The sequence below is a fragment of the Microcaecilia unicolor genome, chromosome 9 (assembly GCF_901765095.1).
Source record: "Microcaecilia unicolor chromosome 9, aMicUni1.1, whole genome shotgun sequence".
In the NCBI taxonomy this organism is placed as follows: Eukaryota; Metazoa; Chordata; class Amphibia; order Gymnophiona; family Siphonopidae; genus Microcaecilia; species Microcaecilia unicolor.
The window spans coordinates 96288025-96302605 of record NC_044039.1 but is presented as its reverse complement, the minus strand read 5'-3'; the positions used below and the strand labels follow the sequence as shown (position 1 = coordinate 96302605).

The 14581-nt window shown below is 41.0% G+C and overlaps 1 protein-coding gene across 2 annotated transcripts in view; it reads left to right on the top strand.

Moving 5' to 3' along the window:
• LOC115477466 (inositol 1,4,5-trisphosphate receptor type 2) overlaps nt 1–14581 on the top strand; it is an 801768-nt gene that overhangs the window by 572404 nt on the left and 214783 nt on the right. For both annotated transcript variants that reach the window (XM_030214365.1, XM_030214364.1), the window contains exons 40-41: nt 7293–7549; nt 11528–11728. In XM_030214365.1, the coding sequence (XP_030070225.1) occupies nt 7293–7549; nt 11528–11728 (458 nt within the window). The remainder of the gene's footprint in view (nt 1–7292; nt 7550–11527; nt 11729–14581) is intronic.

Here is a 14581-nt window from a genome sequence, read left to right as displayed (position 1 = left end):
TTGCTTTGTCAAACCAGAGTTTGAAGAAACCAGAGTTGTTACGAGCGAACATGAGGTGAAGCGCTCCCCCTTGACAAAGCAAGAATTGAGAAACAGGCTACCTGTCGGGGTTTGTGAGCACACCCGTTAGAAACAAGCTCAGATAAGTAACATAATGCCTAACCTTTACACATAATGTTAAAAATAAAAAATGAATAGTAAAGTACTTAGGCATTGGTAGGTCGGAGGGTAAGAGTCTATGATTATAATATTGTACGGCAATAGGTTCACCGAGGAGTGAAGTGACATTAGCCGTCAAGCATATATGAGACTTACCCACGTATAAGATTGTGACATATTGCATTTCTTGTGTATCCTCTACTATTTTTATTAGTTTTGAGTTTTATCCTAGAAATAAGCAGTGGATTTTCCCAAGTCCATCTTAATAATGACTTATGGACTTTTCTTTTAGGAAATTATCCATATCTTTTTTTAAACTCTGCTAAGATTACTACTTTTACCACATTTTCTGGCAGTGAATTCCAGAATTTAATTACACATTGAGTGAAGAAATATTTTCTCTGGTTTGTATTAAATTTACTACTTAGTAGCTTTATTGCTTGTACCCTAATCCTAGTATTTTTGGAAAGAGTAAACAGTAATTCATATCTACCCATTCCACTCTACTCAGTATTGTATAGACCTCTATCATATCTCCCCTCAGCCATCTCTTCTCCAATCTGAAGGGCACTAGCCTCTATAGCCTTTCTTCATAGAGAAGTCGTCCCATCCCCTTTATCATTTTCATTGCCCTTCTCTGTACCTTTTCTAATTCCGCTATATCTTTTTGAGATGCGGTGACCAGAATTGCACAGTATTCGAGGTGCAGTTGTACCATGGAGTGATACAAAGGTATTATAGCATTCTCATTTTTGTTTTTCTTTCCAATTCCTAACATTATATGTGCTTTCTTAGCCACCGCTGCACACAGAGCAGAGGGTTTCAATGTACCATCAACGATGGCACTCAGATCCTTTTCCTGGGCAGTGACTCCTAATGTGGAACCTTGCATCGTGTAGCTATAGTTTGGGTTCTTCTTTCCCACATGCATCACTTTGTACTTGCTCACATTAAATGTCATCTGCCATTTGGATGCCCAGTCTTCCAAGGAGTGCGGCCAGTAAATTGTGGGTGGGTATAGTTGCAGGTGATCTTTCTGAGGAGGTTAATGTAGATTGTTGATGATTAGTATGGAAGTTTTACTAGGGCCCTCAATAGGATAGCTCCTTTTAAATGTTTTCAGAATTTCCCCTGCATTAAATATGTCTTGTGCATGCAAATTTGAGAGAGAAGAATTTTGGTGGATAAATTAGAAAGATGCTGGAAGAAAATGGGGGCTAATGCTGTTAGGGTGATATGGAGAAGAAAAGCCAGTAGTTATTTTGCCTTTATAGTTAGAATAACACAATAAATTATGGCAGATCTTCAAGGTCCATCCAATTTGCCCTACAAGGTGGCCAAAACCATATGTGCCACTCTGTGCAGTTTACATTCCTTCATGATTGAACACAATTAGCAATTTGTTATTGTGCCTAACATATATAGGCAATTCTGTATGATTTCACAATATCACACCACCATGCCAATAATCTGGAGTGGTTTAATTATTATAGCCTTGGCATAGTCATATTAATTATGATAACGATTAATCCATCCATATTGCTAATTAACAATATTTTACTCTTTAATTTCAAACTTAAAATATCTTCCCCTCCGCCATAGAGATACATAAAACACATTCATAGATATAAATGTTATATAAAATATGCATACTTGTTCCTGACCTGTCTTTCCTATTTTTGTTACAGACCATAGAAGTCTGCCCAGTACTGGTCTTACTTCCTAACTATTAGAGTTACTGTTGAAGTCTACTCCAGCTCATCCTGATTTGTCTTTGCTATCTTCAGGACACAAACTATAGCAGACTGCCCAACACTGGCCTTAGTTTCCGATATTTGGAATAGCTGTCTAAGCACCGCCCCTGCCCATATGTCTATTTTTGTCTCTACCACCTACATCAGGAGGCTATTCTAAATATCCATCACCCTTTCCATTCAACCTAGTTCATGTCCTCTAATTCAACTGCTTTCCCATCTTTGGAAAAGAATTTTTTGTATATTAATACCTTTCACTTATTTATATGTCTGTATCTTATTTATTTCCATTTATAGCCCACCCCTATCCCTCCTTTCCTTTAGGGTATACAGATTCAGGTTTTCAAGTCTCTTCTCATACATCTTTTGGTGCAAACTTCATACCATGTTTGTTGCCGTTCTGTGATGCAGATCCCCGGTATTCAGTAATACTTTGTGCATCTTTAGTGAATGCCCCTGACCCACTCATGCTCCTTCCATGGCCGTACCTCTTTTTGAGTTGCAAGCTATAAGATTTGTGCACGTATCTTTATAGAATAGCACTTAGCAAGATGCACACACAAATCAAAAATGTTGACAATTTCAATAACTGATTGTTATCACTCAATTATTAGTCAATACAAATAGACTGGGTATCCTCTGTACAATGTAGTTACAAGTTCAATAATAGTAAAAACATTTGAGTAACTACTCACCTCTTTAACATATATTTATTACAAAACATTAAATATTCTGTTTTCCCCCCACTAATTAAAAACAATTATATTGCATTACACCATAATACCTTCCTGATAATGTCATGTAGAGCCTGTGCCCTATAAAAGGTTTTGGGAAATCAGGTGTATTTCCCTCTAAAATGCCATTCAAAGATTTGGGATGAGAGATGATGACAAAACTTTGTTTCAAAAACCAGAGATCTTTCACGTCTTCTCAGAAGTCCTAAAAGATCTTATGCACTCCTAAACATACCTGCTCATTCTTCAGATCAATAATAATCCCAAGATTGATGATTTGATTCAAACATTCAGTTCTACTAACACCTTCAGTCGACACTGTAATCAGAAACGCATTTGGCATATTCACTTTCCAACCTGGATGAACTGCAATTCTCGTACTGATGGTAATATGCATATTGAAGACACTCCAGTGAATTATGTGCCAAAAAAATCAAAACGATACACCAAAATAATATAACGTATTAAACAGAACAATATTTGTAGTATTCTGGAAATACAGTGCAATCTACTTAAGTGCTAGAGTCTGGGACCAAAGAAATATATGCAGTTAACCGGAGAGTGCACTTAACCATTGTGTCCCAAAGAAGCTTGACATCTGATAAACATATGTACAGTACTGTTTATTATACGTACAGTATACAGTCTCCATTAACTGACGTTATACAGTCTCCGTTAACTGACATTAGGCTTACTTGAAGTAATCAGTCATAGTCCTCTGTACACTCTTGTGTCTGTGAGTTCCATAGACTACGTCTGCCAGACGGTAAAAACTGTCATAGCACTGATACCCAGTGGCCTACAGATAGGCCTGCACGGTGTTGAGACTCTCCAGCACTTTTGCAAAAGTGACAGGAGGTTGTTGAATTTCCTCAGCATGTGCCTCACTGCTCATTTCATCATCTGTTCCATCATCAGCCATTGCCTGCATGTAGGTGCATATCTTAACATCAGTGCTGTCATCAGCTGTTTGTAGATCGTAATCAACAGCTACGTAGTGATGAAACTCCTCTTCAGTAATACCGGCTGGGATGTCAATAGCCTGTTCATCTGACGTGTTTGCAACAGCTGCATCTGTTTTGTCCCTCTCCACATCCTTAACAAAGCTTGCCCGCTTGTAGCAGTTCACAATGGTTGCCTGTGGAACATGATTCCAGGCTTCTTTCTGCATATGTAGGGAATCCAACAATGATAGATTACGAGCCAGTTCAACAGCACGTTTATCCTTGCCAGTCTGGTCATCCATAACGCTCATCAGACAACGTAGCACAAGAGCCCGATAATGTTGTTTGAAATTGGCTATTATACCCTGATCCAGAGGTTGGATCAGAGAGGTAGTGTTTGGTGGCAGGAAGACCACCTTGACATTAGACAGCCTGACATCATCCCTGTGTGCAGCACAATTATCACAAAGCAACAAAATCTGATGCTTTTGTGCCCGCATTCTAGTGTCTAACTTCTTTAGCCACTGCTTCCAAATTTCCCCAGTCATCCATTAATTTGCGTTAATTTCGTATGACATAGGAAGTCGCTTAACATTCTTGAAGCAACGGGGCTGTTTGCTCTTTCCAATGACGAGTGGTTCCAACTTCTCACTCCCATCCATATTGCAGCAAAGGAGGATTGTCAGTTGGTCCTTTGACGTTTTACTTCCTGTAGTTTCGGCTTGTTTGAATGCAAGTGTTACATCAGGAATCGCTCACCAGTAGAGACCGTTTTCGTCAGCATTGAAAACTCGTTCAAGATGGTAGGAAGAACTGAAACAACCCAATTTTCAGCACCAAAGTCATCAGCGTCTTGTTTTTCACCATGCTGTTTCTTGAATTTTATGTTGTTCAACTCCTTCCATCTTTTCAACCATCCAACAGTGGCGTTGAATTCAGTTAGTCCAAGACTTTCAGCTAGCTGATTAGCTTTCTCCATAAGCAGTAGACCACTGACAGGAAACTGTCTGCTCCTGACTTGAGAAAACCACCAAGGAAGAGCATCTTCTACATCCTCAGCTTTTCCCACCCGTTTTCCTTTCCGTTGTGGATTTGTATTGTTTTGCCAGTCTTCCTGAAGCTGATCTTTCTGCTTCAAGACACGTGAAATTTGATTGGGATTGACACCGTATTCTTTAGCAATAGATGCTTGACTTTTTTATTTTCTAATTTTTTAAGAACTTCTATTCGTTCAGCCAGTGTTAAAGTCTTACAGTTGCACGACGATGACGACTCCAGTGTACACTCTAACAACATTCTTTCGCTTATTCTGCTTGTGGCAGTTAACCAACCAAATTTCAAATTTACCGCCCCTTTGTCACGTGCCAATCGGCTTCCATATTCCATGCATGCGCTTATGCGGAGTCTTTCCTGCAGAGGAGCGGTCTTAAACCATGCATATTTATTTATTTGTTGCATTTGTATCCCACATTTTCCCACCTATTTGCAGCCTGAATGTGGCTTATAAGTGAATCTTGCACTTATCAGTGGTGTGCTAATCCGAAGTTTGTCCCCATAGAAATTGATGGCGCCACAAATGGGACCGAAGTACGGCCTGCAGTTAAACAGAGCATGCGCTTATCCGACGTGCACTTAAATGGAGTTCACTGTATATGCCAGTACTTGTTTCCTGGTCAGCAAGTCCCGCATCCTCTTGTTGGCCACGTGGTGTTCATCAGCACAGTAACAGAAATCCTGTTGTTATTATCAACCATAAAATGATTTGCCTATCAGTGTTTTTGGAAGGTTGCCAAATGACCACCAGGCTTCAGATCTGCTGGCCTTTAGTTTATTGTTGAGATACTAAACATGTTTGGAATTTGCTTTATCTTTATTAGCTGTATATAATGGTTAGAGTAGCAGGGTGAGAAGCAGGGAAGCCAGAGTTCAATTCCTACTGTCACTTGTACAGATCACTCAACTCTCCATTGCTTCAGGTGCAAACTTAAAATGTAAGTCCTCCAGGAACAGAAAATACCTATTGTACCTGAATGTAACTTGCATTGACCTACTATTGAGAAAGGTGTGAGCTAAATCTAAAATCCAGTAACTCACATTTTCTGCATCAATGCAAAATTTTACAAAAGACACTCAACCTATATGACAATTCTGCTATACCATAATAGCACTAACTTCCAGGAGTCATAGAACAAAGCCCTGCCTAGAAAATGGCAGCACTAGAATATCAATAAACCTATTGGGAAAACTAAAATAAGCTGGATAAGTACAGATCAATTCTACAAAAACACTCAGTGCCTTTTTAACCACACCAAATACAAATAGACTCTCATCAAGTAAAGCATAGCTAACCATAAACTAAAAATATAAATATATAGACAAAAATTAAACTGAACCCCCAGGAGGCCAGGCTCTGCATACAGTGCAACACCAGAGAGGGAAACAGTGATACTTGTTACAACGATTTGGGTTTCTGCCAGGTACTTATGACCTGGTTTGAACACTGTTGGAAACAGGATATTGAGCTAGGGTCAGGGCCCCAGTATGGCTATTCTTATGTTCTTATGTCCTGCTGTACTGCGCAGAATAAAAATATGGCAGATATAAATTTCAAAAACTGATATTTCCACTTACTAAATTAAAAATTACGAAAAAAATGGAAAATAAGGAGATACTTTTTATTGTACTAATGTAATACATTTTTCGACTAGCTAGTCTAGATAGAATCATGTAGGTTTGTAAAATAGATCCTCCCTCTACACACAGAAAGCATCTTAACCTAGATTTTTTTCCTACCCAGGCAAGAATGTGTCAGTTTTAGATGGTACCTAACTGTGTACACCATCCTTCATAAAATGATGCCAAAGATCTACACATGGTCGCTTCCACATATAGCTTGCGAGATAGTGCTGAGTGTTCATTTTTGCATCTAACACACAATAAATTCAAAACTTTAGCACACGTTAATAAACAGGTCTCTTTGTGTCAATAAGCACTGACATTGATAACATATAAGTACAATTTTTTATCTGTTAGATGCATTCTAAAAAGCATATTTTTGTAAACTAGTGATGGGATCTTTATGTCTATGCTTTACGTTTTGGACTTTTTAGGTATGGCTATAACACAGGAGTGAATTTGTGTTTGTGTGGTTATTGGATCTTAGGACTTCTTTTGCTAAGCCAAACCACACAGCAAATGAGAGGAAGCCCATAGGAATTGAATGGGCTTCCTCTCATTTACCACACCGGAATTGCTAGCGCAGCTTTGTAAAAGAAGCCCTTAGTCTAGAAACCTGAAACATGGTAAACCTAAACACCCTTCACTGCCCAATCCAAACAGAGCATTTTTTTGAATTAGCTGTAGAGCAATTTGATGATACTGTATTTATACGTAACTTGCCTTGAAAAGGTGTGAGCTAAATGGAAATAAATATATATTAAGTTAATTTTGACAAACTTTTGCCAGAGTAGTTCAATCTAATCAAACCTGCCTACCTGTATATATTGCTGTGAAAGTTGCATCTTCTGTGCAATAATTCTATAATCATGAAATTGTGGCTGATATTTGACTTCAGTTATAGCACAGACTCAATTTCTGAGCATGAAATTGATTATAGACTTCTACAGAAAATAACAGTATCTTTGACTAATGAAAATATATTTTTATGCCTCAATAATATTTGGAGGTGTTTTTTTTTACAGCCAGAGATTCTGCACTACATTTGAAAGAGGGAATGAAAGGGCAGTTAACTGAAGCATCTTCTGCCACATCCAAAGCATACTGCGTATATAGAAAAGAAATAGACCCAGACATAGACCTTATGGGATCTGGAGCAGACGGTGGAGGCAATGAAGAAAAGTCTGCAGAGGAGGCAGTGATGAGCCCTGTTATAGCAATTATGCAGCCCATACTCCGATTCCTGCAGTTGCTCTGTGAAAACCACAATAGAGAGCTCCAGGTACTATATATCAGGGCACCCAAGCCCTAATGTTTATCATTTTGCCTTCTACTTTCTTAATTCCTTCCTAATCTACCCCCCCCCCCCCCCTCCGTTTACTAGGTCACGCTAGCTAAAAATTATAACGTGCTATAATATTCTTCTGAGCACCTACACGGTTAGCGCATGGTAAAAATGCTAGCACAGCTTAGTAAACAGAGGGGTTAGTGTTTTCCGTTATGATGTAATTACTAGTGGGTATACAGAGGTCAGCTTTTCCTCATTCCTTTAAAGTTTAGCTGCCATCCAGAGTTAGTCCTTCAGCCAAAATGTTCATGAAATTTGCAGAAAATAGAAAGTGTTAACTTTGAAAAATATGCTTCCTGTCTCATTATCTTTTGGGACCTCAAAACCTCAGCCTCTGTAGAGCCATGTGCATGACTGTGTGATTTGCCTTTAAAAGTCTCCATTTCCTGATATATCATGGTATAGGTAGGAGCTTTTCAATTACACCATTAAGTGCCAGTATGGAGATTTCTCCTTTGCAATGAGTTGGCATTCCAAACCTATGACATGTACAGTTCACCACATGTCAAAAATGTGTGAAATTTGGGGAAAGTGTTTCTAATGTTCTGGTGGGTAACCCCAGGCAGTAGTGATCATTACACCATATGGCTTGTTATAGGAGCTAAAGGGGAGTGTTGACACAACCACAACTCAAAGTCCTTGATTTCAAGCATGCTGACTTTAGTAAAATGAAGGAGTACCTGAGGAAAGAGCTAGCAGGATAGGAGGATATAAGAGAAGTGGAAAGTCAGTGGTCAAGGAGTGATAAAAATGAACAACTGGAAAAACTGAAAGTGGACAAAGCCATGAAGCCAGATGAGATAAATCTGAGGATATTGAAGGCGCTCAAAGAGGTTCTGGTGGGCTCTCTAAAAGATTTGTATAATAGATCCTTGGAGACAGGAAGTTCCATGGGATTGATTAAAAGAATGGTCTTAAGTTTGACAGTTAAAATTTAATGCAAAGAAATGTAGAGTGATGTACATGGGGTGCAGAAACCCCAAAGAGTTGTACTTGCTAGGGGGTGAAAGGCTCATGATAAGCACAGACCAGGGGAGGGACCTTGGTGTGACAGTGTCATAGAATCTTAACACAAAGAAACAAAATGTGACAAGACAGTGGCTGTAGCCAGAAGGATGCTAGGCTGCATGGAGAGAGGCATATCCAAAAAAAAGAAAGATTTGTACAAGTCATTGGTGAGGCCTCATTTGGTGTATTGTGTTCAGTTTTGGAGGCTGTATCACACTAAGGACATCAACAAACCTGAGGCAGTTCAGAGGAAGGTGACAAAAAGGATATGGGGCTTATGCCAAAAGATGTATGAGAAGAAACTTGAAGACACTAAGTAATCTTTTTTAGAGATAGGGAAGCAGAATTAGGGTTTAGGTTGAGGTTGCAGAGTGCAATGTCAGGAAATACTTTTTCATAGAAAGGGTGGTGGATGCTTGGAATGCCCTTCCGTGGGAGGTTGTGAAGACAAAAGCGGTAACAGAAGCCAAGAATGCATAGGATAAACACAGAGGAATGCTATATAGAAAAAAGATGGAATCCAATTAAAGCAAAACGTAAATGACCTCATAACTGGAGTGAGCTTTGTCAATAGCTTCAGGGGTTGGGAAGTAGGATCAGTGCCAGGCAGACTTCTATGGTCTGTGCCCCAAGAACTGGCAGAGAGAGACAGAGATTAAGTATATCAGTGTTTAATCATGAAGAAGTGGAACCTGTGCAGAGTGTCAGATTCAACTCTGGTCACTTTGTTGGGCAGACTGGATGGACCTTGCAAGTCCCTATCTGCTGACATTTACTTTGGGCCCAGTATTCAGCAGTATTTAACCAGCCAGTATTGGCTTCTGGTCGGTTAAATAAGCGCTAATATTCAGCACAAGATACTGGTGGCAGTTTGTAGTGTTGTGGTACTTTTGGGGGGAGTTGAATTTTGGGGGTGGGGCAGTTTGTAGAGTGGTGTGCAGTTGTGGGTGTTAGGTTTAGGGAATGGGGCACTAACAAGAGATATTATTTGAGGGTGGAAACAATTTGCAGAATGATGGTGTAGGGGATGGGATGATTTGGTTTTGGGTATGAGTGCAGTTGCAAGGAAGTATTTTTTTGGGGCAGTTTGCAGAGTGGTGGGGCAGTTGTGGAGTAAAGTTTTTTGGGGGGGATAGGACAGTTAGGTTTTGCATGTAAGGGTAGTTAGTGGGGTAGTAGGGCAGTTACAGGGGTATTCTTTGGAGATGGGGCAAAGTGGAAGTTATTTTGGTGGGGTGGGTGGTTAGTTTTAGGTGTGAGGGCAATTTTCAGGATGGTGGGGCAGTTGCACAGGGTGTTTTTTGTGGGTTGTTGGGCAGTTGTGGGGATAGGGTTTTGGGCAGGGTAGTTGGTGGCACATTTTGTGGGTGGTGGGCAGTTAGGTTTTGAGAGTTTATGGGTTGGTAGGGCAGTTTGTGGCATAGAGCAGTTGTGAAGTTTAGTTTTTGGGAGCAGGGCAGTTTGCAGCGAGTAAGGGATACTTTTTGTGGTTGGGGCATTTTACAGCTTAGTGGAGCAGTTGCAGGGGGTAGTACTTGTGGGTGGCAACAGATTGGGGTTGGGAATGGTAGAGAACAGGGAGAGGCAGTTTGAAAGGAGGAATTGTTTAACTGCTGTTAAACTACTGTATGTAGGTTTGTATGCTACAGCAGCTATAATTTTTTCCATAGAAATGCACTGTGTTATTTTTTAAGGGGCTTATTTCTCTGGAACCCCTTGTCTGATTGGGCCATTTTCAAACTTGATATGTCTTTTATTAGTTTTATTCACATGCCAAGTTTCATTCCATTCTATTAAATTGTCTATGCTACAGCAGCTGGAACTCTTGCTCCCATAGAAATGCATTAAGCCATTTGGGGAGGCTTATTTCTCAGGAATATCCAGTCCAGTTTGGCCCATTTTTGAACTTGATGGGTATTTTTATCAGTTTTTCCCACGCGCCAAATTTATTTCTTTGCTACAAAAGCTGGAACTCTTGCTTCTTTAGAAATGCATTAAGACAATTTTGCCAATTTTTTTTAACTCAATGGACCTGATATGTAGCTGGAAGCGATCACTATTTTGCTGGAAATGTAATGCCGGGCCATGTCCGGGCTCCAGCATTAAATTTCCAGGTGTAGGGAGCTGGCTAAAAGATAGCCAATTAAGTGTGATATTTGGCAATTAACCAGCAGTGAAGAACCACATAAACACAGGAATGCATTTTATGCGGTCCTATTTATGTGGTTATCTTTACCAGTTAAGTGCAGGCTCTGCCCCTGGAATGCCCCCAAAATAGCAGGTTTCGGTTTGAACGCTCAGCAGGCATTTTTCAGTGGCATCATCTGGTTAAGTTCCACTGAAAATGCCTGGTTAGCCCCAGACAGGTGATTCAAACAGCCAGAAGCCTTTCCTAGCTGTTTAAATCATTTTGAATATTGTGCCCAATATGTCCTTTTATTGGTTTTTCTAATGTGCCAAGTTACATCCCATTCTATTAAGTTTTGCTAAGTTATTTTGCCTCCAGATAGACGGACAGACAATTTTACCCTCTTTTGTATAATTTTTTTCCAACTTCCAGTGGGTTGGAAAGAATAAACTAGACTAAGAAATCTTAGAGTTATAGATGTCAGTATTGAAAAGTATGTATATGGTTGATGAAGGTGCCAACTGCATAAATGCATTTTTTAAAATTCTGCAGTGGTTCCACATATAGGCCCAGATTTTATATAGACGTGTTGTTTTACTGTTAAACCTGGTTATTAGTAGCTAGGTCTTATTACATAACTATGCCACTTCTGTGAATATTGATATAAAAATACATATAATTTTAAACATCCAAGTTATATGTTTAAATGGTGGCTGCACTGCTGAATATTGACCTCAGTCTATGTATTCATCTACATTTTATATATTTATTTGCAGAATTTCCTGAGAAATCAAAACAACAAAACTAACTATAACCTGGTCTGTGAGACACTGCAGTTTCTTGACTGTATTTGTGGAAGTACAACGGGTGGTCTTGGTCTTCTAGGTCTCTACATCAATGAAAGGAATGTAGCTTTAGTTAACCAAACTCTTGAAAGCTTGACTGAGTACTGTCAAGGCCCATGTCATGAAAATCAGGTAAGTAAAGGGATATTTGTCAGGAAAATGTTTCCTCCTATTTGTTTTAAAAGTATTTCCATATAACTTCCTTGAGTGTCTCCTAGTGTTCTTTCTTTTTGAAAGAGTAAAATATCTATTCACTTTTACCCGTCCCATATCACTCAGGATTTTGTAGACCTCAATCATATATCCCCTCCCATCCCACATCATTCAGGATTTTGTAGACCTCGATCATATATCCCCTCAGCCATCTATTTTCCAAGCTGAAGAGCCCTAACCTCTTTAGCCTTTCCTCATATGAGAGGAGTTCCATCCCCTTTATCATTTCGGTCACTCTTCTTTGATTCTTTTCTAATTCTGCTATTTCTTTTTTTGAGATACAGTGACCTGAATCAAATGCAGTACTCTAGGTGACATCACACCGTGAAGTGATACAGAGGCATTATACTATTCTTGGTCTTATTTTCCATCCCTTTCCTAATAACTCCTAGTATCCTGTTTGCTTTTTTGGCCGCCACAACAATATTTGGGCTACACGTTATTATGTAACCACCTGATACTGAGAGCAATTTAAATGGCCAGGAGAGGTTCCTGGCCATTTAAATCGCTTATCCATTAACTGGTTAGTGCTACTGAATATCCTTGGTTAGTGTCTAAGCCAAAACTGGCTATTTTGTGTGTGGTCCAGGGGGCAGAATCAGCTGTTATGTGGTTAACTACTAATATTCAGTGCTTAACCACATAAGATAACCACATAAACAGAACTGCATAAAACACAGGCCTATGTTTATGCAGTTCACCTTCTGCAGTTGTGCCGAATATTGCACTTAATTACATATGTGCCTGTGTCCGGACGTGGCCGGGCATTGAATATCCAGGGATAATGGTGGTGGCCAAAAAAAACCGCTGGCTCCCACCAGTTGCATATTTACCCCCAAGTTCACATATATCTTATTTTTTATATATTTATTGAATTTATAACTATAATTCACAAGTATACACTTCCTTAAAGAACACGGAAATATATACAGGTAACAATAAGAAGAAAAATCACTAAGGGGGGTCTTTTACAAAGGCACGGAAGCATTTTTAGTGTGTGATAATCATTAGCGCAAGCAAAATGCTAGAGATGCCCTGTCGTTTCTTCCTTTATAATATCGCCAAAATTTGCCCTTTCCTTTCTGAACACGCTATCGGAACCCTCATCCACACTCTCATCACCTCTCGCTTAGATTACTGCAACTTGCTTCTCACAGGTCTTCTACTCAGCCACCTCTCTCCTCTTCAATCTGTTCAAAATTCTGCTGCACGACTAATATTTCGCCAAAGTCGTTAAGCACCATATTAGCCCTCTCCTGAAGTCACTTCACTGGCTCCCTATCCGTTTCCGTATAAAATTCAAGCTCCTCTTATTGACTTATAAGTGAATTCACTCTGCAGCCCCTCACTACCTCTCCACCCTCATCTCTCCCTACACTTCTTCCCAGGAACTCCGTTCACTAGGCAAATCTCTCCTAATGTCGCGTTCTCGGGGACCTTGGCATACTGTCAGGCTTCTTCCCCGGGAGCACTGGGTTCGTGAGTCCTTGGGCCACTACCGTGGAGCGGCAGTGGCAGGCAAGATCACCTTCAAGGTAGAGACGAGACAAGACTGGACCGGAACCCCGGACTGGAGTTCTACACAGGAATACCCAGGACTGGAACGCACCGGACGGGTGCGCACTGGAGTGGAGCCCGCTGGACTAGAACACACCGGAGTGGACCCACTGGACTGGAACAACAGGACCGGAACCCGCTGGACTGGAACACACAGGACCTAGGCTTGCGCACTGGAGTGGAGCCCGCTGGACTGGAACACACCGGAGTGGACCCACTGGACTGGAACAACAGGACCGGAACCTGCTGGACTGGAACACACAGGACCTAGGCTTCACCTACGCTTAGCCACCTTTCCCCGAGGGTTAAGCCCTCAGGTTCGGGCAGCCGGCAGGGCTTACAGGAAAAACCGGAACTGGAACTTGCAAGCAGGAACAGCAGGAATCAGGATACAGCAGTGCCCCCCGGCACCTAGGCGAAAGCAAGGCAGACAGGCAGGGAAGGTCCGGGTTCCAGCAGTAGGCAGGTTCAAAGCAAGTCTCAGGGCGGGCGGCTGGCAAAGCAGAAGTTAGGGTCAAAGCAAAGTCTCTGGGCAGGCGGCTAGCAAAGCAGTAGTCAGGTTCAAAACACAGTCACTGGGCAGGCGGCTAGCAAAGCAGCAGTCAGGGTCCAATCAAAGTTTCTGGGCAGGCGGCTAGCAAAGCAGTAGTCAGGGTCAAAACAAAGTCTCTGGGCAGGCGGCTAGCAAAGCTATAGTCAGGTTCAAAGCAAAGGTCAGGACAAGGAGCAAAACTATGGCAGCAGCTCCAGTATCACAGGGTACTGGCAACAGACAGAACAAGGGCAGAAGCCCCAGAAGCAAAAGAAAACACACATGGGAAAAACCAGAAGGCTAAACACGAGAAGACCAGGAGACTGTACACAAGCTAACAGGAAAGCTATGCCCAAGCTAACAGGTCATATACTAGAAACATGCACAGAGCAAACTCAGGAGAACTAGTAAAGCTGTACACAGGCTAACAAGCCAAGCTGTGCCCAAGCTAACAAGTCAAACATAGAAACTCACACAGAGCAAACAATGTAGCAGTGTACAGAGCACTCTACATACCAGGGTGCTTAGACGAAATGCAAAGGCAAGGGCTGCAGGCTCTAAGTGATTAATAAAGCCTTTCAACACCAGAGGCACAGCTGCAGCAATCTCCTTGCCTCCAAACAGAGGCTTGACACACAGAGAAGTCAGCCCACAGGAAGGAACAGTGGGAGCCATCTTGGATA